Genomic DNA, 25,722 nt, shown 5'->3' with positions numbered 1-25,722 from the left:
ATTTTGAATTTTGCAAGGCAACCGAGCCTGATTCCGAGGTGTCACGAAAGGTTCCGGAAAGCAAATGACGTCCCAGGCAGGACGAAATCAGCAACGAAACGCCCATATGGCCCATATGTTAAGGTAAACAAAGCTCGCCAAAAGTGGGTCTCGCTTTTGGATTTGTGACTAGATAAGGCCCGGACTGCAGACAAAAGCGGGTCGGGATGACCACGTACACTCGGATGGACGTATCCGTGATACACAGGGAGACGGAGATGTGAGTTGAAATCCATATCCAGGGGCAAAAGTGAACTGCATTAGAAAGTTGTTGCTATGGGCAAGTCCAAAGGCAAACCCGAGCAAAGGTGACCAAAACCTCGGTGACCTTAGGGATTTGAGCATTTTTTGACTTCGTCTTGAATTATAGTTTTGATATTCAAAGTCGATTTTGAAGGGTCGTTTTAAGGGAAGATATCCAGTCAGTTAAAGATTATACGTATCCTTCGAGCATTTGATGATTAATTTGCGCGTGCAAATAGCAAATAAACTGACACGTATTTTCTAGACCTGCCTATATGCATAAAAACCCAAGGTTGATGGAAGTCTCAGGTTATGTTATAAGAGTGTGAGAGATTTAATTTTTTGCTATTAACCGTCTTTAAAAGAAAAATGAAATGATTGAGTTGCTACAATATCATCTTTATGCAGGCAGGTTATTTAGCTAAATTTTGTACATTTTATATCACAATTAATCGTATCTATTTAAAAAATTTAAATTTACATCATTTTCTATAGTAAAAACGTTGTCTTAACATTGCTTTAACATTATTTATTTTTCTTCAATATTACATTTTTGCTATGTATTTTTATTTTTAATAAAATTGACTTTCTTGTATAATAAGGTATATTTGGCATGATTAAACTTTTCAGTTTCTTTCAAAATACTTTCAGATTTGCCTTTCTTCTTTTGGAATTTTCTTTGGAACCGCCAGACTCTGTGTGTCCTTCTCAAATCATTGCCCCGGAAAAGAGATGAGGAAATCGGGAGTTTTATTTCTGGGCCCCGTCAAGTGTACTTGACAAATTTAACTCTCGTCCCATTTCTAATCTAAGCCTAATTAATGCATAATGGATCAATCATGATAAAGACAACTGTAAGGTAAAATTTAAATTTAAAAGTTTTAAAAGTCACTTATGAATTTCATAACAAATCTAACATTTTATAATTTAATTATGTATGATATTTTACACTATAGTTACTTTGTTACTTTAGAATACATTTCAAGACATTTGTGTGTAGAAGAATGAAATTTACATAGCAAATAATGGAAGTAATAAAATTTTTGGTCTTTATTAAAGTACTTTAAACATAATAAACAGATCAGAGAAGAAAGAAAAGAATGAAATTAAATAATAATAATAAAGCCGGAAAACAATAATTTTTTTCTTAGCTTTTTTCATATAAAATAAGTAAAATAATTTAAATATTCTTGATTCAACTATTCTCTTAGAGAATAAAAAAACTTATTTAATATGATACAATTTATACATCAATTGATGAAAGTGACATGATATTTATCTCTCAAAATTTTAATTTTTTTATTTTTAGGCACATTCAGTTGGTTATTTTCACTTAAAAAATTAATTATTATCATAAATAAATGATTGAATGGTAACACTCGAGGTGGATTTCATAAAAGATTGAAACCGGGGTTTCAATCTTTTATAAATAAATGATGCTGAACCACAATGAATGAGCCAATTACGAAATTCACTGTATTCGAGTCAAAAGTATAGGTGCAAATTGAGAAATAAATTTAAGCTATTCTTGTAAGGTAATGAATCAGGAAGTGACTTTATCACAAAAAGAAACGACGATAAAATCCCCCTCGTTTAAACTGCAAGAGATAAAAACAATTAAAGACAATTTTCAAACAAAATTTTTTTCAGGGAGACGATCGAGTACATACACCCTGCGAGTTGCCGGGAGGAGCTGCAGGACATCATGCGGCTGATGATGGTGCTGCGGGAGACGCCGGTGCGGAACGTGGACCTGCAGGTGCTGGTGGCCGCCCTGCAGATGAAGCACCTCAAGTGCTTCCAGGTGATGCTCAAGGCCGGCTTTGACCCCAACACGTACGACGACAGACTGAAATCGAGTGCGATCACAGAGGTGCTAAACCTGGACGAGCCCAAGAACTTCCTAAAGGAGCTGATCCGGCACGGCGCCAGTCCCAACCATCCGTGTCCGCACACGCCCAACTTCACCTATGTCAAGCAGGCCGTCGAGCAAGGCGACTTTGACTCGGTCGCTCTGCTTGCCATCCGCGGCGCCGACCTTGACCTCGAGCACCGCTTCGAGCACTCATATAAACAGCTCACCCCGCTCGGGGTTGCCGCCCTTACCTGGCGCGTCAACATCACCGAAGTGCTGCTCCTGTACGGCGCCAAAATCGAGTACTCCAACCCTGAAGTCAATCAGACCAACGCCCTGGTCTACCTCTGCTGCATGAAGAAGAACAGCAGCTTCATCCACAAGCTTTACACTCTCAAGGTTTGCATCAGTTGCAAAGTATTTCTCATAAAGTTTTATTTATTATTGTTATATTTCTGAAAAAGTTAAATTGTCGCACAAAAATATATTTTTTATTTTTCATTTCAGTTATTTGGGAGTACAATTGTATTAAAAAAATAATAACAATAACAATAATAACTCTTAAACCGAGATCTTTTTAAGTTCTTTATTGATTGAAATTAAATAAGTTTATTCCTTCTTAATTTGACATTTTTTGGCAATCAAATAGGAAATCACATCTCTGAGGTCAAAAAATTTTTGTTTTCACAATATGTTAATCATAATCACTCTCTCAAAATCAATTTGGGAATCAATCAGATTTTTAGAATTTCATTCAAAATTTGTCTAGCAGGCTGAAAATGTTAGATTTGTTTTTAATGTGATGTTGAAAGAACTTTTGATTAATATTTTTATGGTGTGTATTTCAAAGTGGGTAGATATTGCCTTGTGGAACATAAATAAACTTATTGTTAGATACTCTATATTGTTGTAAAAATTGAAGGAATAAAAACTAAAAGTACTAAAATCAACTTTGGAATCAAATTAAGATTGCGATTGCTCTGACAATTGCAAATTATGTTTCAGGTCTTGCACAGACACGGCGCAAACCTGTGGCAGCGAAATCGGCAGGGCAAGACGGCGCTCGAGTACGTCCTGTCGCAGTGCAAACAGAACCGCTCGGTGCGGTGGTTCAAGTTAGCGTCGGTGCTCAGAGACTGCATGCGGACGCCGCTCAGTCTGCAAATGCTGAGTCGAAACGCGCTGCGCAAGAACATCGGCAAAATGTACTACACCAAAGTGCGGAGACTGACTGTCCAAGGTGTGCCCGTGTCCAGACTGACCATCCTCGATTTCCTCCTCTACAAAGACTTGAAGTCTGGCTTTCAGCACGAACTTGACGAGTGTTGTTCTGTGAGCAAAAGCAGCGAATAACCGATTCTCGCCTGCCATCCGAATAATTATTATACATCTTGCCTGCCAAAAATCTCTCCTCTTAAGTTACACGTCCATTTTGTACTTAAAGGAATCAACGTTTTGGCTTTATTAGTTTCTGGTCAGACTTTCTCGGTTAAGACTTCAATTCACTAATTAACAAACAAAAAATACAAAAGAGATGTAGGCTTTAGAAAGAAAGTTTCAATCCATACATGTTGCTAGCGATTCGATTCCATCCTGATGTGTAATCTAAATTTTAGGTCTCAGCGAATTAGGAGGATCTGTTGGTAGACCCTGCCTGGCTCAGTCGTTTGCAAAAGAGCCTTAATATCGGGGCCTACAATAGCTTTGATGTGATCTACTTAAAATGAAAAAGGGTACCATTACGAAGCTTCAAAGATAATAATTGTGTTCTTGCTGTGTAAACACAAACTGGAATCCTTGTTACGGTCTTTTAAATAACTGATCGGAAATTTAGTTCCCGGGTTTTCAATAGTGTTGTAAAATAACCATTTGCCACATAAGTCCTTTTAATGTGATGTACCACAATAATGAAGAAAGTGCGTGTATTATTTCTGCAATAAGTTGTTGTATGCTTGATATGCACACAAACATTATTATTATTATTATATTAATATACATACCGTTGTTGAAATCTAATTTTTGAGTGCTGTGCTTTTCTTGTTATCTCTTCTCCGTGTCCGAGAAAGACACGTTTCAAGATACTCAATCACTATTTGAGCAGGTAGAATATTTTATTTTTTAACAAACAAAAAACTTTTTGCCTTATTCCAATGTTTTGGATTTTCTTTTTAATTTTGGTTGGTGTGCACTTGTCACCAGCGATTCTGAATTGACGTTTTTTCAGACAAAACATGTATTAGCGCCTTATATATACGACTAAAATACCTGACAAAGAAAAAACAAACACCTTCACATTGTCCATTAAAGCTGACACACATTTACGGTCCATCCCTCAATGTGCATCAACGTGATAATTTATATCTGAGTTTCACAAGGTTGAGCTTAGAAATATTGGATATTTCACGAGCAGAGTGATTTAAATTTCCTTACCTCCCACCACGGAGACGAAAACACAAAATACGCTTCCTCTCTTTTTTCAGACTTTATATAATCCAGATGTCTTATATTAATATAATCTCAGATTGATGAACTTTGTTACCTTTTAGTATAAACTTTGTATAATCATAATGCATGCAAACTTTAAACAGATAAATATAATAATTATATAAATCACAAAAAATGCAAACAATCATCAGATGTCGGTTTGGTCTAGTGTGTTAATTAGCTTAGAAAAACTACTAAAAGTGTTCTCCCACAAAACTGAATTAACTTTTTATGATTGAGTTATTGCACTTTTTCTGCGCTCCTTTTGCAATAAGTTGCCAAGGAGGAAGAAATTTTCTGGTTTTCTGGGTGCCTTATTATCCGAGTAAATTTAAACGTGATTATTTTTTTTCTATTTCATTATTTAACCATGATTGCATTTACAGTTTTCCTAACACATGATACACAATTAAGTGTGTTTTACTGAAAGGTTTTCAAACACAAAATGTATAGTTATGGAATACAAAATGTAATGATAAATTGAGAGAGAGAGTTGAAAATACAAAACGGCAGTATAGTTCCCCCAAGTTTTACTCGTCACGTGTGCTGCTACACAAAATTTCAAATAATATGTATACCTTTATAAAAGTTTCAATGCACGCATAATTATTCAATTACGAGATAAATATTATAAATATTTTATATTTCAAGCAAATGAGATGCAGTTTGAACATTTCCTTGTCAGGGAAAATCTGGAAATATATTTGTGTATCCTAAACCCGAACCACAAAAAAAAGAAATTGGAAACAGATGTGCAGCGTTGTTTGTTGCAAACTGAAGAAAATACAAAAAAAAAATAGTGTAAAAGAAAATCAAAAATAAAAACCTATTCATTTTGGGAAGAAATTATGTTTTCATAGAAAAATTTTAACCTCTTTTATTATCAGTTTTATTACAAGAAATAAAAATTATTTTAAATAATATATTTTCAACTTTGTAATTATTTTTCATGTAAAAATATAACTATATAGAGACAAAAGAGTTAGATATATAGACCTATTCCATCTTGCCGCGCATCGAGACTCGAGCCATCTGCCGAAGCATCTACGAAACACATTAAATTTAACTCTGGAGCAAAACAATTTACTAATCTATTAAACACAACGATGAACATTAAATTCTGCACTTCCAAACGATAATTTTAGATAATTTAACGAAAATGATTACTCTTTTGAAATTGGTTGTCATTTTTTCTTCATTAGCTGTGAGTCAAACTGTACGAATGCCAATGAAAATAATTTCTACTTCAGTCAACCAAATTGAGTATGTATATACGTGTTTAATTTCATTGAGTCTCAATAATTTATTTTAAGAAACGTTCCAAGCGTAGACGAAGGCGCTTTACCGCTGTACGAAACTCACTCAATCCCGAACAACGACTTAGCCAAAACCGTCAGACCCGCCAATTTCTCAGGACCACCACACCTCAAGCAACTAATTGGACACTGTTTTACCACTCTCGACCAGAAGTAATATTTATAACTATTATAAGTATAAAATAAACTAAAATTTCTCCAGGTACCAGTACAAGTTTTGCCCTTTCCAAAATTTAACTCAGCAAGAAGTTCTGTCCAGTTCTTGGAGCCGATATAAGGGAGTTCTTGGGTACATAAAATTTAAATGTAAAATAAACAAAGTATTATTTTTTTTAATTCTTCAACAATATTTCAGTGTGTGGGGCGAATGGCAGATTGAATCTAATCATTTTGTCAGTATGAAGTACCTGCAAGGAGACAAGTGCGACGAGCACAAGAATCGATCAGTTACGGTAAACAAAAATAAGCAGTAGAATAGACTTCCAATAAAAAAATAATCTCTTTTTCTCAAGATCAAGTTTAAATGCAGTGAAGATTGCTTTGGCGAGATTTCGGAAATAAAAGAGCCACACAGGTGTCAGTACGAGGCAACCTTTTCGACCCAACTAGTATGCCACCCCCATTCCCTCTTAGTGTATCCCTGGTTGTCGGAGTCTGCTCAAAGAGAATGGGACGAGCTTTACACCAATTATAAAAATGAAGACATTTCAAAGAAGGTGACATTTTGTTATACAAGATTTTTTTATTTTTACAAAATTCAATATATTTTTTATAGGATTTTGAAACCAATTTGAATCACTTGCTTACAAAATCGGGTCTTCTGCTGAAATCGAGTGCAAAACTACGTGAGGCGCCGACCCAGACCAAACCCATGAGTTACCTAAATACATGTGATATTCAACTTATTCAGCTCAGGTCAGAGGTTCAGAGATTAAAGGAGGAGAACACAAAGCTAGTGGCTGAAATGAAAAAGTTGATGCAGTCGGAATAGTTGTAAGAAGAGATTATTTATGGAAAATGCTATTGTTAACGTCTTTAATTAATAATTCACAGAGTTATTTTACAACGCGCAAATTCTCCTTCGCACTATATAATGACATAACTGGCACAATATTTTGTGATGCAGAGAACGATCAAATAAAATTTGTTTATAAAATACTCTCTATAACAAATCACTTAATTCAACTTAATTTACAGTAAATTTTCTTTCTGTCTGATAGCCTGAAATTAGAATTTGGCACAAAACTTGAAGCAACAACTGCTCTTTTTCATACGGAAAAACTAACTTTGATTTTGTGCACTTGCTAATTTGCATAACAAAAGTCAGTCGTCTCTTAGCTTATGCAACCACAACCAACACGTTTCATTTTGCAATTGCACATGGCTTGTTGTTATAGGTTTTAAACATAAAATGGCCAGCTTAATATAAAGTTACAGTTATTTTGTGTACATGATACAATAAGTTCACTGGGCTTTATACAGCTTTGCATTATTAACAAAATATATGCCTATGTATACGAATGTGAAGTTGATAATAATCCTTGATTGACTATAATCATGTTGATAAATTATGGCCCAACTCTATTAAAGGCTTCCCCATTCACAATTCGAGAATTAATGAGTATACACTGTTAGTCCTTGGCTAAATTTTGATTGCCTGATTCTTGATTGAAAATTTTAAGTAGGGCATGTTCGGAATAAGAGAGCTATAATTATTCCCTTATTGAGCAGATTTGAGTCAAATCTCCTCCACTTTGATCAAGTACTATAATTAAAATATCACCCGCGGGTAAAGGAAATTTCTGTACAATTGTTCCAATCTCATAAAAAAAGTAAACAGGGTTCCTCTCAGAGACACCCCAAATAAGACTCAATCACAATCGGGGTGTGATTGCCCACTCACACAATCTTAAAATGCAAGACCAAAACAAGGAATAAAATTAACATTGATTTTTCAACATTCAAGGCGACTTGTTTTGGATTTATATGTTACCTTTTTGCTCTCTTTGCAATTTGATTTTTGTTCTCAGAAATGAAAACTCAAATTAAAAACGATACATTTTCAGTACCGAACATGCATCCAATTGCCGTGTTCATCTCTGCGGTAGTAGTGGGGCCGGTTGTCCGGGAATATCGTCACGGCCGGGAATGGATTTTCCATAATGTGCCTCAGAGTGGCTCTTACTTGCATCACATAGTGTTGCGGCTCTACGTCTGGCGAGGTGGACAAATGTTGCAGAATGAAGTCGTCGCTTTGCTGCAGCCAGAGTTCGGCACCTCGGAGGGGCTCGTAGTTGAACGGACCTATCCGCAGCATGCCCAGGTTGCTGTCGTAAATGTCCAGAACCTGTATGGGCTACAAGAATTAGGAGATTTTTGGCTTTAACAAAATAAAAACGGGCAGCACCTGTCGGCCTCCAGTGAACTGTCGGGCACTTCGCAACGACTGCTCCGGGCCTTTGTCGGCAAAAGTGGCAGGGAATATTTCACCAGTTTTTGTGTGGACTCCTAAAAATTTAATGATTTATTTGTATGGCTTACTTAAATCAAATTCTTGATATTTTTTCAATTTTCAAGAATCGATCAAATTGAGAATAAATAAATGTCTCTAAAAAATTATTGTTTTGCAAATTCAATTCCTCAATATAAATACAATTAATTTAATAAAAGAAATTTTTAATAAAAAAGTTTGAATAAAAATTACTTTGTATATCCATTTTTGATATTTTGAATGCTCAAATAAAATTTAAAATCAGTGTCTCACCAATTCCATAGATGATGGGCCAATGAATTCCTCCGCGAATTGTTGTGTTCAGCTCGCCGACACAACACAAAGTCAAATCTACCTCAACAGGGTGTTTTTGAAAAGCCTCTGTGGAAATTTAAATTATTGAAAATATGTTCAGGTTCTATTGGATTAAAATTTACGCATCAGATTGTAGAAAATCGCATCGCTGTAGTTCCTCGGGTCTGAATATCCGCCGATGAGTTGCAATTCAATTCGGCCTTCGACGTAGCCCATCGAGAGCTCCTGTATTCTCTGGATCATCGTGATGACACACTCGTCCATGCCGGAGCCGTCGAGATGTGCGATGCCCACGGCACCGGATCCTGGAACAGCCGAACGGCCAAATGTGAAACATTGGAGATGACAAGTGATTAATTAAATAGAGTAAAAACAGAGTTTGGGCTTATCACTGAAATTTGTATCTGTCGGACACTTTCGTGCGAGTTGTGTGTGTGACTGACTGCAGAGAGATAAAATCGTGGACAAAAAGGGACCCCCTAATGAATTGTGATTAGTCGGAGGCAATAAAATCACCACTCGTCGAGGCGCGGCGATAAGTCCCCCGAGAAAAACATAAATGTGCGCACCGAAAGGGGAAACGCCGTGTGAGGAAAAAAAGTTAAGACCCATTTGGTGTAGTTTGACTTTTTACAGCATTCCGCCCATAAAAACCGAAACATAATGTGACCCTCTCAAGAGTTCATTTTAGATGGCGAGTAAATTTCGAGCTGTCACACGGCAGATATATAATTTATCAAATGAGCGGCAGCTTCGGAGCGGAGAATTCGTTTATCGTTTTTTTCTCTCTCTCTTGCTCTTTAGAATGAGCATTTCCACCTGTTTCCTTCTCGCCTTTGAACAAATTTCTCTCCCGCTGTATATCACCGAACAACTATGGTACAACGGGCTTTTGAACAACGCGCCGCATGGGAGGAAAATTAAAATGAGCCGCCGTGGTGTCTTATCTTGTGAGTGCCTCACATGTGTGCGTTTTGATGTATGCCACCCAGCACTGCAATTTATTTGAATCTCTTTTTAAGCTGGCAACCAACATCCGTCATAATCTTTTCGCCACAAAACAGGTTTTAATAAATCAAATTTTTAACAAGAGGTTCCCTTAAATTCATTTGTTTAATGACGGAATGGATTTTATATAAACTATTTGCAAGTGAAGATGCATAGTTTTATTGTAAATTAATTGATCAAATCTTTTTGAGCAGAAGCAAAATTATTTTGTATTGAGTCAAATGCATTTTATATTTTTTTAGTTACAGGGAAATCTTTAAGAATAAAAATTAATTTTTATTCATAAATAAGCATGCAACTATACTCTTGCAATTTTTCAAATTATTTTCGCCAATAATTTCTTAAAATGTATGTTTTATTTTATAATTTTTAACTGAACAGTTGAAAGAAACGAAACATTGCGTTATTTTCAAATTGTATAATGCTTTCAATTTAAAAAAAAATTAACTTCCAGAATTGTTTAGATAGTGATTAAAGAATAATATTCTGAATAAAATTGTTATTTTTAAGTCCTGAAGTAAGTGTTAAATATTAATTTTCGATTAAAAAAATCTGTGTGTGTGTGTGTGTGTGTGTTCGAATTTTGTTGCAAGTTGCTTGCAAAAGAACAAGGAATGGGTGTAGGCTTTAAGGAATGCTGCATAAAAGGTTTTCTATATTTTTTAACTCGTAGATGTCAACATTGATTGATTGGCATCTGTCCATTATAACACATTCAATCTAGCGCGGGGCTGCCTATATTACTTTTTTATATAAAATTGGAGCAATTTAAGAAAAGAAAGCTATGAATTAGCAAACGGTGTATAATTATTATGTTATGTAAATTGATATTTCCAACTTTTTTACATCTCCAGCTGATTGATTTATGAATACTTTGCCAATTTTGAAAAATATTATTAGTCTGTGGCCCGGGGAAATATAAATATTTTTTCTTTTTGCATCGAGGTTCTAATTTATTCTAAGCTTCATTCTAATTTAATTAATTACACCATTAGCAACAAAAACTTACAATTATTCAGCTAAAAGAAATTTGCACATCAAGTAATTTTAAGCATGATTTTAATTTCGCCAGCAATTTGATCGAAGCCAACCGCCAATCACCTAATCATAGGACTAGGCCAAGGGCGGAAATTTAAGTTGAATTTGTTAAACCCATCAAAATGCTTCTTAAAAACTCGAAATTATTTAAAACTGAATTTAAAAAAGTGCGTTTACGTGAGGGATATCATTATTTAAAAAAAAAGCAGACCAAGCTACTTATAGAATTTTATTATCTTGTAATAAAACTAGTTTGGTATTAAAATAAATATTCAGCCACCAAATTCACAAAAAAAAATGCTAATCTCAGCATTTCCTCTTCTGGAATTCCCTATTTTACAAGGACCATAACTTCATAAATAGCAATAAATAGTTTCTTCTGTGCCTGCTCACTTTTTGCATAAAAATAAACGACGTCTCAAAATAAAAAAGATTTTTACTGCCAGCTTTTCCCTTTTGCGTCTCTAGAGCAGGCAATTAAAAAATGTAATGAAGCACTTACTGCAAAAACGGACTCTGTTAGTACCCGAGACGCCGAGAGATTTATTTAAAAAAAATTCAGCCATATAAACTAAAAATTTTATTAGCAAAAGTAATTTTCAGAGCCATCATTTAATTAACAATAGCGAACACAATAATAATAATGTGGCGTGCAGAGAGAAAGTCGAGAGAGCGGGCGGGCGGGCGAGCGACCTTTCTCTAAAAAGGACCCGAGTCTTGCGGGAAAAAGGGATCAGGGCAAATTTTTCACGAGACGATATGCGCCTAACGCGAGAGAATATCATTTATGTATATAATGGCCTGGGGGCCGTGGAATACATATCGCGCAGGCAGGCCTCGCCGGGGCTTAAAGAGCACACACACACACCATTTAGATGTCACGACTTAAGGCGTGACTGGTTATTCTGGATAGAGCCAGGCCTCGATATTACAATATTCCACTCAAAGGTATCCACCGAAGGTGGGGGTGGGTGGGGGCCTCCGGCTCTCAAACGCGGCGCTGACTCCATCCATACAGCACCTAAAGGGTCAACGAACCCTCGCAGTCAGGCACAAAGATACATGATCTCCGGCATCGGCTGCATGCGCCGATTCCACAGATTCATCTCGCGCGCCACAAACTCGTGTCGTTCCTTTTCCCAATCATATTCTTTTTTTATACATTCGGTCGCGCTGGAAAGTTTTGTGCTTTTGTGAAGGGAACTGCTGATACAATCTTATTCCCTTCAAAACACTCACTCAAAGTTCAAAAGAAGTTTTAAATTTTACGCAAAAAGTGTGAATTCGCCTTGGGCGAATGAAAACCGATTTGGTTTTATAAGCTGCGAAATGTTCTTTTCTGCTGCTTTTTTTTAAACAAGGCGTTTATTTATGGAAAGTATGGTTATTCCTGCGTTTGCCTCGAGGCCCCCTGACTCAACACTCTCATGGTCTCGGATTATTATTTATTGCTTTATTCTCCTCAAATTTATGGCATTGTGTTACAAACTTGATTAATTCCGAAGAAACCTCTCAAAATATCATTTTTCAGCAGATGCTGTCCATCTTTCCTTAAAAGGAAATGAGGTTTATGTACAGTCGGAAAGGTTGCAGTATTGTTTTTAATGGGCATAAAACTTTTCAAATGTCCATTGAAAAGTCTTTCTTTTAAACTGCGGAGATATATGAGCCCTTTGTTGAGAAATGCGTAAAAAATTTTAAAAAAATTCGGAAAAATAAAATATTAATTCAGTAATCTTAATATATATGAAAAAAAAACATATTATGAAATAAATGCAAATGTCTGTTATGGTTTCAACTTTAGGCTGTTTATTCTGATGAAATAATTTTTTTTTAATTTTTTTTCGTTTGCCAAATATATTTTAATTATTTGTTAACTATGGGGATAGTAAAAAAAAAACGATCCAAAAACCAGTGCAGAATAGATTTAATGTTGTTTTCTTATTCTTCGGAGTTTCCTTTAAATATTAATTTAATTTGTCAGATTTATAAGAATTTTTCTAATTGTTAAATCAGATTCAGTAATTTTGTGAGTAAAATTTTTTATATGAAAAAATCTTGTGGGAAAACTTCTGATTCCTACATAATCTCCGAGCGCATTTATTTGCCTGCATGTGTGCTGTTTATTGCTTTATTTGCCTCTCAATTCGCGTCCGACACTCCAAGGTAAATACACACAATTACCTTTGCTTTACGCCGGACTCAACAACAAAAACATACCAAACAAATAGCACACATATGCACAGGCGAGGTAAGCAACGAAATGAGGCGCGCAAGTAAATCAGTGAGGATGATAATATCGGGTACAGTTAGCAAGAGTTGGCATGATCGTACTTGCACCAAGATCAGTCTCTCTCTGTTTGTTGTCGAGAGAAATAAAAAGAAAATCGTCATGTGCATGTTCATTATCATGGTACATTATTATTATTTTCTTCGAGAGGCTGCCGCACAAAGTACTGTTCGCCCCGTAAATATAGACCTGTAATAAAAAGTAGGCGAAACCTTTTTTCCCCTTTCCTCTGCTGCGATGTAAATAACAAATTCCTCTCGTGCATCACTGGCGCGAACTCGGCGGGTCTGGAGCAAGCGAGTATGCCTAATTTAAATTACCATCAGCAGCGCAAGAAGATGAGCGGCACCGTGTTATTATGCGCGGCTCTTCTCATTTTCTCGCAGCCGCGTGTGTATAAAAATATATGTGGGTGCAGAGGAATAGTTTGTGGAACATAAGTAATTGGGGCGGACGCGCAGCGCAACCGGCAATTTGGGAATTTTCAATATCGGGCGATACACTCCGCGCTAATTTATTGTGGGATCGAGGAATGCGGTTAATTACTTTTTGGGTTCTGCGCCTCGATTTGGGCGTAAATTGAATTTTGATTGGAAATTTCAGAATCAATTTATGACTCCGGCACAGCTCCAGCAGAGGAGAACCAGTTCTCTTGAATTGCTTTATCCCCATGTTTGGTTTATTTATAACAGGTCGAACCATAAGTAAATGATAAAAAAAATTAAATGTCCATATTGAGTTTCAGAGTAAAAAATATAGAAATTCAATAAATTTACCTCATATTTTATGTATCAAAAACTTAAATTAGCACCATAATAGATAGCTTTAACTGTTTTATTTTAAAATTTCTTCATTTAACCTTGCATTGAGGATGCTTCAAAAATTGTACGCTGACATTTTTCAACGCATAATTATGAAAAAAAAAATTAATTTTTTATACATTTCTGAAATTGAAATTTATCATTATGGAAGCACATTCTAAAATCAGCCAAAATACAAATTATCAATTTATAAAAAAAAATCTAGAATATTTTAATTCATATTTTAACAAAGAATATTTTTATTAATCAAAGCACTTCCGTTGGAAAGTGTAAAAAGACTGGAATAAAATATACCCTGCTGCCTAGTCTGTTTTTAACAGTCATAATTCCCAGCTCTAAATTTTTACTTTATTCCAAAATATTTAGAATATACATCATTTTTGTTAGGATTATGTAAATTTCATCCAGATAAGTGATTTTATCTAAAGTTAAATTAAAAAATTAGCTATTTGCACCAGAGCCTTGACCTCAAAATTTGCATAAGTTAAAAGAACTTTTAACAATATATAGTAGATTTATTTTTCAGCGCTTTAAAGGCAATCTTGCTGATCAAACCAATTAAGTAAAAATTTCATGATACTATCGAGTTACAGCTGCTTTAGTTCAAAAGTCAAACAGGGCGAAATTTCTGCCCTCCGCATAGAAACACCTTTGGCACTAATTTTACTTTTTTCACCTCTGCCTGTCAAATAAACTCGTAACCGAATCACTGCTTTTGTGTGTAGTGTGCGAGACTATACACACTTCTCCTTGTTTAGTAAAAGAAAAAAAAACTCCTGATATATCGCATTACAACACCACCTTCACACAATATAACCAACGGTCCGTGCCGAGAGCAATTAAAACAACATTCGTTGCTAGCATAGGCGAATACGTCGGCTGGGAGTGAGAAATTTTATAAATTGGAGGAATGGACGTTCTTCGTATAGCGTTGCGTGCTCGCTTGATTTGAATTAAAAGTAATAATAAAGAAGTTGCGTCGGAGAAAGAAAGGACGGCGGCCAACTAACTGCACGGCCAGAGAGCGAGGGAGTGCCTGCCGCCCATTAAACGGCTCCGTCTGACTCTCGGAGAGATACACGAGAAGAAGAATTCTCGGGGCGGGTCAATTCCCACGCTAACCAATACCTATTGAGTCTTACCATAGTGCATCATCTCGCTCTTTCTTTGAAATAATGTTTGCTAGTGTTCTTACGGTGCTAACGAAAACAAAGATCAGCAAATAATAATGTTGCTTTGTTCAAGCGCGAATGTACTCGACGAGATGCTCCAAAAGCCTTCACGTACCGAGCAATCGCGTACTCGTGAAAGGGGGATTATTACTTTTATGGGGGCATGATTTATGCCTGGGAAGTTGCTGCACTCGATTTTATTAATAATTCGGACTGTCACGAATCTAATTTGTGTTCCCACGCAATGCAGAAGATTTGTGTTTGGAAATTTTTCTTATTATTATAGAAAAATTAAAAATAAAAATTATTATTCGGTTACAGAATTGACGGTAAAATGATCAAAGTGGGCAAAAAATAGATGGTACTGGAGTAAAAAAGCTGGATTTTCCATGATCATTTTTTTAAGTCTCTAGCAGGAAAATAACAAATCTAGTTTTTAATTCATGCTTATTTATAATGTTTTCTTCCTCACAAAACGAGCTGCAGAGCGTGAATAAAACTGAATAGAACATTTGTTTATTATTCAATCACAATAAAAAAACGAGAAAAAAATCTCCCGTTCACAAAAAATGTGTTCGTTTTCCACCATTTTTATTTAACTTGAATATATATATTATATATTTTTTAAATAATATATTTAATGATCTTCTTGTTCTTAGCGTAAAAATTTTTCCTCTACGAATTTTTATGACTTTGAGCTAAATTTCAATTCCTCTCTTTAACAAAAATAGTTTTTTTTTTTTAAATTTATATTCTCTAAAATTTAAATCCTCTTTAAGGAATAAGAGATCGTAATTGTTCATGGAGTCGGAAAGAACAATTTGTCCCACAATTAATGATAAATTTGGGGGGAAAATATACACTAAATGTGTAACTCAAATTGGCAATCTTTGACCTTAAAACTTTGCAAATCTTGATCAAATGAGAAACCAAATCCTTGAAAAAATCAGTACTTTAAACCACTGAAAGCTTATTCAATGTGATATTTATATTAAAATTTAAGTGCTTCAATTAAAAAATTCATTTATCATTTATAGGTTATTTTAAAATAAGTGCAACTTTTTAAGAATACCTCGCTCAACTTGGCTAAACTCTGATGAAAAATATAGAAATCCGCCGTTTCCTATTTCAGGGACAGCATTGCACATTGTGATTAATTAATATTATATTAATAAAGCCATTAAAAGTGCTAATCAGAGTGGCCTTGGCAGAGTGTCTGTCTCTCGTTTTAAAAACTGGTAAATAACCGTCCTCGTCTAACTCTAATCACATAATTGAACGTTCCACTTTCCGCGACTCGTTTCTTTCGTCTTCCGCGCTCTACTCAAGTGCATTTTTCGGCACGCGACGCACTGCGGCGACAGAAAAGCAGTCGCGCGAGTCTCTTTAAAAAAGGTCAAGTGCATCTAGCAATAAAATATTCATTACCTGTGTGTCGGAGAACAACAATGATGCACGTAGTCGCGTCATCTGAGCCCATTATGGTGACGTTTTCTGCAAAACAAACGATTGTGTTGGAAATTTTCACTTCTTTGCGCTTGCTTTGCATAGCAAACGGTTCAAGGGAAAAAATGACAAAACAGATAAATGAATGTTTGCATGATATTAAAAAAAAATGTCATCACTAAAGAAAAGATCCGATGGTTAAAAAAAAAACAAGTTTTTGTGTTTAACTTTTCCGAATTTTAATCAATAAATTTAAAAAAAAATAAATTAAATTAAAACTGACTGTCATGAGGAACTGTGATGGCGAATTCCCTCTGCTGGACGTACAGCAGGCCCATGTGGCCGACAACCTTGGTCGGGATGGCCAGCAACTGCGACGCCGAATCTTTGTAGCTGGGGTGGTTCATGAAGAGCGTCCTCGAGTCCGAGGGCAGTTCTTCGGGCCGCAAAGGGCCTCCTGGCAACACCACAACCATCCTTGAACTGACTGGTTGCCGCGGCGGCGGCGATCAGCAGATGAACCAACTCAGCCCCCACTCCCGACCAGCGGCGCCTGCAACACAAACAAGCGATTTAAAACACCAACCACATTCTTACCCTTTCGTATTTCAATAATGCCAAATTTAGATGGACGTTGAACTCGACTGTTTTAAATATTGGAATAATTTTAACAAAAAAAGATCAAACTTTCCTCAAAACTTTTTTTTATTGAATAGTAAAGAGAATAAAATTTTTTTTAAATAAAATTGATGTTGCTGCTGAAACAAAAATTATCAAATTGTTGTAATCTGCCAGTTGAAAACCCCTTAATTCTTGAATATCATTTTTAAATTATTGAAAAACATAAACAAAGTCAACAAAAATTGTATTAAATCTGATTTTATGTCATTCGGAAGTTCTTAAAAATTTATTTCAATCATTATGTAAACAGTTTAGTTACATCTCTTTTAATTAAAATTTTGCAGAAATTAATTTTCCTCATTCAATTTTTGAAATCGGAGCTGGTATTTGGTTGCTTTAATTGTGTTTAATTTTCAATAAAAAAAATAATCTAATTTTACGGCTAACAATCGTTTTGTGTCAATGTATCAGCGGATATTTTTGGTCAGGCTTAAAAATACTAAATAATTTATTACAGATGTAATATTATTTAAAGAGACATGTTCATTATGCGGTCAATCTCACAATCAGCGCAGAGGTCTCTAAGGAACCCCTTAGTTTTAGCAACCGTGTTTGCCAAAGTGTTTAATTTATTTTCTATATATTTTGAAAGAATGAAATTATACTTAAAATTTACATATTTAAAATTTAATTAACAAGGAGGAAAAAGAAACAATTACGCCATTTTATCTTTACAATTAATCTAAAATTTCAAGCAAATCTTTCCTTAAATGGAAACTGACGTCAAAAGAATACAAAGATATGAAAGTTGCCTGTTAATATTTCAATATAATATCAGCTTTAATAAAAAAATGAGACATTCGGTGATAAAAAGGTCTTAGGTTTTGAGCAAATGAAAATTGATAAGACGTTTGGACGTTTCATATATCCTAAAAATTTTTGCAATAAAATTGACCAAGCACTATAAAAAAAAAAATAAATAAAAAATTGCGGCTGAAATTAGCATTTTCAATTGCCGTTATTAATTATTATTTTTCCACCTAAATTATCAGGTTTTAAACCAGCCTTAAAGGGATTTTTATATATTACGTTTAATTGGAACCTAATTTTTTACGATTTAAACAAGACTAATTGTAAGTTTCTATTTCAAAAATTTCCCTCGTCTGCACTGGCCAGTTTGAAGCTGGTGCCCTGAGGAGCCCCTGAAGGAACGAGTGAACAATTTGGTCGCTCTCATTGATTTTAATTGTCGCGCATATGCATGTAGCGTTGGTGCTCGTTAAAACAACATCAATCTGTTGAGAGAAAGAGATGATTGAAAAAATGTTGGCTCTAATGCATGACGTAATTGTCGGGAGAGGTCAATCGTTGGTGCGGGTCACTCTGCGGCTGCTGCACCACGTGACACTGCTCGAATGATAACGAGAGACGGACGGACGAGAAAAATACAAGAAACTCGAATCAGCAGCCGACGACGGATCGAGCAAGCGCATCGTTAAATTTATCGCTCTCGTTTCTGTCTCTGCGTCGATAAAATTATAAAAATAACCATAATTCACATCGGCCGTTGTTTTTTGTTGTTCGCCGGCACCAACAAATTCAGATATTTTTAATTTGCATCCGTCGGCGACTCTTTAAGACTGACTCCGAGAGAGATGGGAGGAAAAATGAATTATGAGATGATTGCGCAGATAAATTATACACTGGCTTGAAAAATAATTCATTTGCTTCTTCTGATAAGAAACTTCAAGAGTCCAAAAATAAAGTTGAAGAGCATAAAGAAAATCAATTGATTTATAGCATCCGTTCTCAAATAATTTGGTTAACAATAAAAATAATTAATTTTCAAAACATTTTGCAAATTTTCTTTCATTAATTTTTTATGTGAAAAATCTATTTTTACCTTCTTAGTTGTTTGTAATCATTATATATGTACTTTTTGAACCTGAAATTATCATTTCATTAACATTTCAATTTAATTTTAATAATTCATGTTTCATATTTCTAGTGAACCCTGTTGATGTACAAATTTTTAAGGTTAGCTGGTTTAAATTTGATGTGAAATAAATAATTCAAATTGAAGGTCTACTTGAAGTAAGGGAACTTCCTACTTGCTTTTTAACGCTCCTTGTTTATGCATTAATTTTATTTTTAGATCAATTTTCGGGCAAAGCACTGACCTTGCGCAGCAATGAAAAATAAAATAAACACATAAAACTGGTCTTCCTCTGCATGAAATTTGCAATTGCGTCTCACCTTGCCAACGTAGTTTCCGCGTTGAAAATCTTCGAAAAGAGCCTCGATTTGCAGACAGAGAACGTTGTCCTTTCCAGGACAGTCTCGGGTCGGGAGTAATAAATTCAGGCGTTGTTTTTCCTCTTTGCCGCAAAGACTAGAAAAACAAATTTTCAGGGTCATTCGGTTGCTTCCCTAAGAAAATCTTTGAAGCTCAATAAGAGGCGAACAAAAAGAATACATCAAAATAAGTCGCAAAATCAACATAATTCTCACACATACCCTGAAGAAATTCGGAGATTGAGAGATTTTGAATATTTTATCGGCGTTCAGCCTACAACGATCTCCACCGGCTAGTCGTCTTTTCGTACAAAGTCTCACTCCTCTGATCAAAAAAATTCCTGTTTCGGCCTGTTTTTTTCTGCATCGACTGGATCGGTTGACAGCCCGCGCCATCTCTGGCAGGTGCGCGAGTTAAAATTGGTGTAAACCCAGCTGGTGTTGATGTTTATGATCGTGATTGCGAGATTACGATTTCTGAGGAAGTAGTGATTCACTTTGTCGTCAGGGTCTGCTCCTGATTTTGGGGAATAAATTGCTATTTGATCTCCTGAAGAATTTTACCCACCGAGAAAAATGAACCGAATTTTTGGCAGAGGAAAGCCCCAAACTCCCGCACCCAGTCTCACCGACTGCATTTCGGGAGTAAGTTTTAAGTTTTTCAATCTCCTGCAAGAGTTACAAGTTTGCTTAATTATTATTATGTTCTTTTAATTTCTCAGGTCGACAGCAGAGCCGAGTCGATTGAAAAGAAAATCGGTATGCTCGACAACGAGTTGCGCAAGTACAAGGACCAGATGAAGAAAATGCGGGAAGGGCCTGCTAAGAATGCTGTCAAACAGAAAGCCCTGCGAGTTCTTAAGCAACGCAAGATGTATATTTAAAAAGTATGAAATCTTTATCTAATTAAAATTTTGAACTACAGGTACGAGCAGCAATCCGAGTCTTTGCGCAACCAGTCTTTCAACATGGAACAGGCAAATTACGCCACCCAGACTCTGAAGGACACTCAAGCCACAGTGCAGGCAATGAAGACCGGAGTGAAAACCATGCAGAAAGAGTTCAAGAAAATCAACATTGATCAAATTGAAGTAGACATTTTTCAAGACTTCTAAAAAAAGGAAATCAATGTTTTTATTTTCTGCAGGATTTGCAAGATGATATGGCAGACATGCTGGAACAGGCAGATGAAGTCCAGGAAGCTCTTGGTCGCAGCTACGCCACTCCAGACGTGGACGAAGACGAGCTGGAGGCGGAACTGGACGCTCTCGGAGACGAAATCGCCCTTGACGAAGACACCAGCTATTTGGATGCTGTTGAAACGCCCAATGCTCCGACAAGAGAACCTGGAGCTGACAGTATTCAGGTTGGTTTCATTTGATTTTAATAATTAGCATAATTGATTGCACTGATGTAATAATTTATGATTTTGCAGGAGCAGAATGGAGTGCTAGTGGATGAATTTGGATTGCCGAAGATTCAGCATGCATCATAAAATATGCCGTTAAAAAAACTATTGGCTATTGTGATAAGCTTTAATTAAGTTCTAAATTGAGCCTCTGGTATTGCTCTTCTTGCTAATATAATTTGCTCTTTTTAAATTAATTTGTATTTGTGTGAAAAAGTGTATTTTCTCTTTCTCGTTTTATAGTACTTTCATCGTTACATTACACACTTATCTACCTGTAAATTACAAACAATTAAAAAATAATATAAAAGCACACCTTTTGCAAAATAGATGGAATCTGTTCTGCGGTTATAACCTTATGTATTGAGAATAAAAAATTAATTTGACTCTACTAAAAATAAAAAAATTTATTATGCTCTTTTTATTTATTCTCTTCATTTCCAATCAAAAAATTTAGATATTGGAAATTATTTTTTGCTGAAAAAAATATAATTTTACATAACTATTTTACATTGCTTTAAATGAAAAAAAAATTAAGACTTCAATTATTCATGTAAGAGTTATGCACTGCAATTGTTGCAGTTTAAACAAATTTAACTTGAAATTTATTCCTTGCGCGAAAATTTGAACTGCTGAATTGGTCACGCCCACTTTTTGCAGTTTGTTTTGTTTGTGCATGAAACTCACATGGGTGTTTGAACTTTCATTGGTTTTTAAGTTAATTCTTGACTCTCCTGTGTCTGAAACAATCCGTTTGAACGAGTCCACATAAAAAATGTCGTCCAGCGAAAAGATTGTATGCGTGCCAGGTATGAACCAAAACCTACCACAACAAAACGACCGAGTTTCAATTATATGCAGTCATGCACATGCTTGGTTTTTAGCCGGCGAAAATACACTATAGAGATGATTATTTAATTTTAAATTTTAAAAGATTGTAGCTGATATATTTTTTCTTTATTTTTCAGGCCAAGTTCTGTGCGCTTCCTCAAATGACCATGTTGCCGGACAAGGCACATATGAACGCATGGGCTACATTTACGCTTCTCTGGCTGGTGTTGTGAAAGTGGAGAAAAAGTTGGAGGTTTGTTGGGAAAATTAAATTTTGACATTTTCCAAAATGAATTCTTAAAATTGTAGGTCAATGTGGTCCAAGTGCAGAGTTTGAAAGAACAGAGTATGGTTCCGTCGCCTGGTGACATCGTCACAGCTCGAGTGTTGATCGTGAAGTCTCGACAGTGCATGTGCGAAATCAAGTGCATTGGCGACGTGACTCTGTCTAGGCCGTTCAGGGCTGTCCTCAGGCAGGAGGACGTTCGGGCGACGGAAAAGGATCGAGTCAAAATGTATGAGTCCTTTGCTCCTGGGGATATCATCCTTGCTCGAGTTGTATCCTTTCATTTTAAACTGATTTTAAACCTATAGTTTTCTTTCTTTCATTTTTCATGTAAATGTAGAAAAATATATTTCCTGACTCTCAATTAGCTCCCAATCATGGATGTGCACACGTATCAGTTGTCCACGGCTGAAAATGAATTAGGAGTTGTCATTTCGCACAGTGAGGCTGGTAATTTAAATTTTTAAGTTTGAAAATTTTTGGTAAAATTTTTCATATCAGGTGTGCCCATGGTTCCAATTAGCTGGACTGAAATGCAGTGTCCGGTGAATTTCACCAAAAAGTTGAGGAAAGTTGCTAAAGTGATTCCTGAGAATATTGACATAGACATGGAGACAAGCAGCGATACAAACAGGCCCAGCAAATCATGAGTGAGTACCATCATTTTTTATATAATTTCTTTTAATTTTAACTCGTTGATTAAAATGCTTCTTTTGAATTGCCAATTAATTAACCCATTACACCTGCCAAATTACTGTGGAGATCTGCGTTATTATTTGTGGATGTTTTGATATTCAAAGAGGAGTGGCCTTTTACTCTCTTGGTCCCTCATAATCTCTTTTTTGCTAGAAGTCACTGTCTTTGGCTTGATGTTTTAGCCAGGAATGAAACATTCTTAATTTTGAATTTTATATGGTTGTTTCTTTTCTTCCTGCAAGATCTTGTTTTTGCTTGGTGTTCACTATAATGCTTGAAAGCTAATCGTCAGTCCATAAAATGGTGTTGAATCGTGTCTTTTTTTCTTACATAGGTGTGCGTATCTCAGCATGTGACGGGCCTCTGAAAAGCAGACGTTGCACCTGGTCACTGACCAAATCCTCATTTTTATAATATTCATCATAGGGTATTATTATAACTTTCATGAAAATTAATAAATAAAATGATAATTTTGTATAAAAATACTTAGCCAAAGTTTTTTCATGGTTATTTAAAATTATTAATTTTGTTCTATTTATTAGAACTTTGTTTGATTAAAATTTTAATGGTTATTTTAATTTACACATTTGGCATTTAACATGATTTTTTTTATTTACAATAAAATTTCAACATCATTAGGAACAAAACAAACATTTTAAGGATCGCTTCAGCATAATTTTTTTTTAACATACCAAACCCCAGACAAAAACATATCAGGACCAGAGAGAGGTGTCTAAAAATTCTTAATTCGTGAAATCCGTCCAACTGGTTGAACCAAAATCTTAGTTTAAAAAAAATCTGTTTGCTTAGTCTTGAGTGCCAGCTTAGGTATCATGTTTAGGTTTTTTTTATTTTGCCCCCATACCGCCCGTCTCTTAAACAAAATTTAGTTTGGTGTTAGCAGCTCCTCCTGGACGCTGATCGACCTGGCCAGTTTGACCTCGACAGGAATGGCCTTGGGTCTCTGCTCCTCCATGGCTGCCGCCGCCCTCACTTTCTCTCCGTGATATTGCTCACAGAACTCCTAAAATTCGCATTTTAAATTTTTTTACTCTTAAAATTGTCATCATTTCCTCACCTTTAGCCTATTTCCTAAGAAGACTGCCCTTTCTCTCTTCTTGACTAGATGGTCTGTGGGCAAAATCCATCTGTGTTCTTGGCATTCTTCTGCTGTGGGTCTCTTGCTGCGTTGGGAAATAATTTTTATTAATTGAATTTTTTGTTAATTTTTACCAAATTTACCATGGCGTGCGTTTGAAGATGAACATGAGGAAGCGAGTTGCTTCTGATGTCAACTCCTTATACAAGTGCTCGAATCTGTATCTGACGTAGGTGATGTTTGCCTTTGTCTCCTCCACGGTGGCTGCTCTGTATGGAGAAACACCGGACAGGAGCAAATAGGTCAATGTTCCAAGTGACCAGATGTCACTCTGTGGGTACGCTGGCTCGTTGTTCAGGATTTCGGGAGCTGAAAGTTTGAGATTTATGATAACTAAGCTCAAAGAAAGTTTTGTAAATTCAGAGGTCAATTAAGCCTTCATAATATAATTTTATTTTTGAACAACTTAATTATGGTAGTATGAAGTTAATCTTATATCTTTTCATTAAAAAATTGGGCTGATTTTGAGGACAATTTTTTTTTATAATATCATCATCCGTCATCATCAATTGTTAAAATATCATTTTTTGAGATTAATATAAGCTATTAATTTATTATTTTTAATTTGGGTTCACATCATTTTTTATTATGTTTCCAACTCACATGAAAATTCTGTGGCAAAGCTGCGAGGAACGCAGGTGCCCAGTTTGCTGACTCGTTGCGCTGCTCCGAAATCAACCAACTTAACTTGCGCCGATCGCACTCCGGCCATGACGACGTTGTCAGGTTCAATGCCCAGGTGGCAAATTCCTCGCCAGTGCAGGTACTGCAGAGCGTCGAGGATCTAACAAAAATTCAATAAGAAACAAATGTTACATTTGAAATAAAGAAAATGGTACCTGCTGAACGATGTACACAACCATCTGTTCCGAGTACTCGTGTCTGCTGGCCAGGTAGGTGAGGACGTCGGAGCCCTGCAGCTTCTCAAGGAGGAAGGTGGCCGCGGAGCCCACTCGGTACGCGCCGTGCAAAAGGCAGATTCTCTCGTGGCGCAGCGAGTGCCACGCCTCGAACTCCCTGAGCACGTCCAGCTCGGTCTCGGGTGTCCAGCCAAGCACCTTGGCCACCACGACGCGGTCCGTTTCCCTCTCGATGGCCTTTGCCACCATGGAGAAGCGGCCGCGCGAAATCTCGGAGATGAAGTTGAACTTCTCGGCGGGGTTTTCGTCGCGCCACGTTAGTGGACTCTTCTCGACGGAATAGTCCAGGATGGGGGTGCTCAACTCCTCCTCCTCCTCCAGACCCTGCACCTTCTGTCCGGACTCGGTCAACTGCTGCAGGTGGAGCATGGCTTTGGAAATGGAGGTGACCTTGGGCGCGCCAACGTCGCGGGTTTTGAAGATTGCCGACGGGACGCCCTTGTCGCTCCAGCCGATGCGGTTCCTGGCCGCCAAACGGAATTGGTACTCGGTCTTGGGCGCCAGGTTGCGCACCAGGAAGTACTCGTGGTCGATGTTGTTGAATGCACAGTCCACCCACTCTACTTTGTCTTTAAAATATAAGGAAAAATTAAATAGAAAAGGCTAAAAACTTGGGAAAATTTTACATACCTGCTTCCTTGTACTGCAGGCTGTAGCACAAAACTGTTGAGTTGCCGTCGTCCTTCGGCTGCTTCCACTTGAGGAAGATTTCAGTGTCTGACTTTTCAGCCACCTCAGGTGAATCAGGTGCGCTTGGTGGTCCAGCAAGAACGACCCGAACTCTAGCCACGGTCTGTCCAACCTGGAGAAAAAAAGTTAATAATTTGCTAAATCAATTAATATATTTTTATTCAAATCAGCTTAAAAATGGGCTGAATGATTTTTATGTCAATTTATAAATAAATTTCAATTTTATTAAAAGTAAAGGGATTTTCCGTTGAGGTGTTAAGGAATAGCTTTCATTAACTTCCAAAAAAAACTCAATTCT

At 36.2% G+C, this 25,722-nt stretch overlaps 6 protein-coding genes across 16 annotated transcripts in view; 4 read left to right on the top strand and 2 right to left on the bottom strand.

Moving 5' to 3' along the window:
- The first annotated feature begins 43 nt into the window (after positions 1 to 43).
- On the top strand, positions 44 to 5,450 carry LOC132193420 (uncharacterized). 3 transcript variants are annotated; one of them, XM_059614201.1, is made up of 4 exons: positions 44 to 259; positions 934 to 1,141; positions 1,933 to 2,536; positions 3,143 to 5,450. In XM_059614201.1, the coding sequence occupies exons 2-4, from the start codon at positions 1,104 to 1,106 to the stop codon at positions 3,488 to 3,490; spliced, it is 990 nt and encodes a 329-aa protein (XP_059470184.1). In that variant the 5' UTR covers positions 44 to 259; positions 934 to 1,103; the 3' UTR covers positions 3,491 to 5,450. The 3 variants fall into 3 exon arrangements, with proteins under 3 accessions (XP_059470184.1, XP_059470096.1, XP_059470263.1); XM_059614280.1 differs by having other exon boundaries at positions 232 to 347; XM_059614113.1 differs by lacking the exon at positions 934 to 1,141.
- A 232-nt stretch (positions 5,451 to 5,682) lies between these two features.
- LOC132193403 (N-acetylglucosamine-1-phosphotransferase subunit gamma-like) lies at positions 5,683 to 8,407 on the top strand. 3 transcript variants are annotated; one of them, XM_059614060.1, is made up of 7 exons: positions 5,683 to 5,884; positions 5,935 to 6,090; positions 6,140 to 6,226; positions 6,293 to 6,389; positions 6,450 to 6,653; positions 6,713 to 6,930; positions 6,991 to 8,403. In XM_059614060.1, exons 1-6 carry the CDS (start codon positions 5,781 to 5,783, stop codon positions 6,926 to 6,928), a joined length of 864 nt encoding a protein of 287 aa, XP_059470043.1. In that variant the 5' UTR covers positions 5,683 to 5,780; the 3' UTR covers positions 6,929 to 6,930; positions 6,991 to 8,403. The 3 variants fall into 3 exon arrangements, with proteins under 3 accessions (XP_059470043.1, XP_059470051.1, XP_059470034.1); XM_059614068.1 differs by having other exon boundaries at positions 5,947 to 6,090; positions 6,713 to 8,407; XM_059614051.1 differs by having other exon boundaries at positions 6,713 to 7,991.
- LOC132193390 (protein N-terminal asparagine amidohydrolase) lies at positions 6,956 to 19,815 on the bottom strand. Of its 2 annotated transcripts, none has more exons than XM_059614032.1 (8): positions 19,657 to 19,815; positions 19,396 to 19,531; positions 16,802 to 17,071; positions 16,501 to 16,566; positions 8,866 to 9,048; positions 8,702 to 8,809; positions 8,345 to 8,445; positions 6,956 to 8,293 (listed from the first exon to the last, which is right to left on the bottom strand). In XM_059614032.1, the coding sequence occupies exons 3-8, from the start codon at positions 16,992 to 16,994 to the stop codon at positions 8,000 to 8,002; spliced, it is 945 nt and encodes a 314-aa protein (XP_059470015.1). In that variant the 5' UTR covers positions 16,995 to 17,071; positions 19,396 to 19,531; positions 19,657 to 19,815; the 3' UTR covers positions 6,956 to 7,999. The 2 variants fall into 2 exon arrangements, with proteins under 2 accessions (XP_059470015.1, XP_059470022.1); XM_059614039.1 differs by having other exon boundaries at positions 6,956 to 8,284.
- Positions 19,816 to 19,860: 45 nt separating this feature from the next.
- Positions 19,861 to 21,250, top strand: LOC132193424 (charged multivesicular body protein 5). The gene is made up of 5 exons (XM_059614081.1): positions 19,861 to 20,079; positions 20,157 to 20,308; positions 20,360 to 20,525; positions 20,582 to 20,800; positions 20,870 to 21,250. Exons 1-5 carry the CDS (start codon positions 20,011 to 20,013, stop codon positions 20,927 to 20,929), a joined length of 666 nt encoding a protein of 221 aa, XP_059470064.1. The 5' UTR covers positions 19,861 to 20,010; the 3' UTR covers positions 20,930 to 21,250.
- Positions 21,251 to 21,507: 257 nt separating this feature from the next.
- On the top strand, positions 21,508 to 23,185 carry LOC132201209 (exosome complex component CSL4). Its single transcript, XM_059627195.1, has 6 exons — positions 21,508 to 21,651; positions 21,811 to 21,926; positions 21,983 to 22,231; positions 22,328 to 22,409; positions 22,461 to 22,609; positions 22,990 to 23,185. Exons 1-5 carry the CDS (start codon positions 21,618 to 21,620, stop codon positions 22,607 to 22,609), a joined length of 630 nt encoding a protein of 209 aa, XP_059483178.1. The 5' UTR covers positions 21,508 to 21,617; the 3' UTR covers positions 22,990 to 23,185.
- A 56-nt stretch (positions 23,186 to 23,241) lies between these two features.
- LOC132201168 (obscurin) overlaps positions 23,242 to 25,722 on the bottom strand; it is a 40,751-nt gene continuing 38,270 nt past the window's right edge. For all 6 annotated transcript variants that reach the window (XM_059627118.1, XM_059627127.1, XM_059627136.1 and 3 more), the window contains 6 exons: positions 25,365 to 25,536; positions 24,654 to 25,303; positions 24,418 to 24,598; positions 23,898 to 24,123; positions 23,734 to 23,839; positions 23,242 to 23,679 (listed from right to left, as the gene is read on the bottom strand). In XM_059627118.1, the coding sequence (XP_059483101.1) occupies positions 23,542 to 23,679; positions 23,734 to 23,839; positions 23,898 to 24,123; positions 24,418 to 24,598; positions 24,654 to 25,303; positions 25,365 to 25,536 (1,473 nt within the window). In that variant the 3' untranslated portion in view covers positions 23,242 to 23,541. The remainder of the gene's footprint in view (positions 23,680 to 23,733; positions 23,840 to 23,897; positions 24,124 to 24,417; positions 24,599 to 24,653; positions 25,304 to 25,364; positions 25,537 to 25,722) is intronic.

The sequence above is a fragment of the Neocloeon triangulifer genome, unplaced genomic scaffold, assembly GCF_031216515.1.
Source record: "Neocloeon triangulifer isolate White Clay Creek 2 clone unplaced genomic scaffold, ASM3121651v1 ptg000001l, whole genome shotgun sequence".
NCBI lineage: Eukaryota > Metazoa > Arthropoda > Insecta > Ephemeroptera > Baetidae > Neocloeon > Neocloeon triangulifer.
This window is presented reverse-complemented; position numbering and strand designations above follow the sequence as displayed.

What these genes read in the sequence shown, in the direction of transcription:
- LOC132193403 (XM_059614060.1), top strand. Translation starts at nt 5,781, where the DNA reads ATGATTACTCTTTTGAAATTGGTTGTCATTTTTTCTTCATTAGCTGTG. An exon ending in ACTTCAGTCAACCAAATTGA is followed by an intron (nt 5,885 to 5,934) that starts GTATGTATATAC and finishes ATTTATTTTAAG; the next exon opens with AAACGTTCCAAGCGTAGACG. An exon ending in ATGAAGACATTTCAAAGAAG is followed by an intron (nt 6,654 to 6,712) that starts GTGACATTTTGT and finishes TATTTTTTATAG; the next exon opens with GATTTTGAAACCAATTTGAA.
- LOC132193424 (XM_059614081.1), top strand. Translation starts at nt 20,011, where the DNA reads ATGAACCGAATTTTTGGCAGAGGAAAGCCCCAAACTCCCGCACCCAGT. An exon ending in GTTCTTAAGCAACGCAAGAT is followed by an intron (nt 20,309 to 20,359) that starts GTATATTTAAAA and finishes TTTGAACTACAG; the next exon opens with GTACGAGCAGCAATCCGAGT. An exon ending in TCAACATTGATCAAATTGAA is followed by an intron (nt 20,526 to 20,581) that starts GTAGACATTTTT and finishes TATTTTCTGCAG; the next exon opens with GATTTGCAAGATGATATGGC.
- LOC132193390 (XM_059614032.1), bottom strand. Translation starts at nt 16,994, where the DNA reads ATGGTTGTGGTGTTGCCAGGAGGCCCTTTGCGGCCCGAAGAACTGCCC. An exon ending in TGTTGTTCTCCGACACACAG is followed by an intron (nt 9,049 to 16,500) that starts GTAATGAATATT and finishes CGGCTGTTCCAG; the next exon opens with GATCCGGTGCCGTGGGCATC. An exon ending in AGTTCACTGGAGGCCGACAG is followed by an intron (nt 8,294 to 8,344) that starts GTGCTGCCCGTT and finishes TAATTCTTGTAG; the next exon opens with CCCATACAGGTTCTGGACAT.
- LOC132201209 (XM_059627195.1), top strand. Translation starts at nt 21,618, where the DNA reads ATGTCGTCCAGCGAAAAGATTGTATGCGTGCCAG. An exon ending in ATATCATCCTTGCTCGAGTT is followed by an intron (nt 22,232 to 22,327) that starts GTATCCTTTCAT and finishes ACTCTCAATTAG; the next exon opens with CTCCCAATCATGGATGTGCA. An exon ending in CATTTCGCACAGTGAGGCTG is followed by an intron (nt 22,410 to 22,460) that starts GTAATTTAAATT and finishes TTTTCATATCAG; the next exon opens with GTGTGCCCATGGTTCCAATT.
- LOC132193420 (XM_059614113.1), top strand. Translation starts at nt 207, where the DNA reads ATGACCACGTACACTCGGATGGACGTATCCGTGATACACAGGGAGACG. An exon ending in ATACACAGGGAGACGGAGAT is followed by an intron (nt 260 to 1,932) that starts GTGAGTTGAAAT and finishes AATTTTTTTCAG; the next exon opens with GGAGACGATCGAGTACATAC. An exon ending in ACAAGCTTTACACTCTCAAG is followed by an intron (nt 2,537 to 3,142) that starts GTTTGCATCAGT and finishes ATTATGTTTCAG; the next exon opens with GTCTTGCACAGACACGGCGC.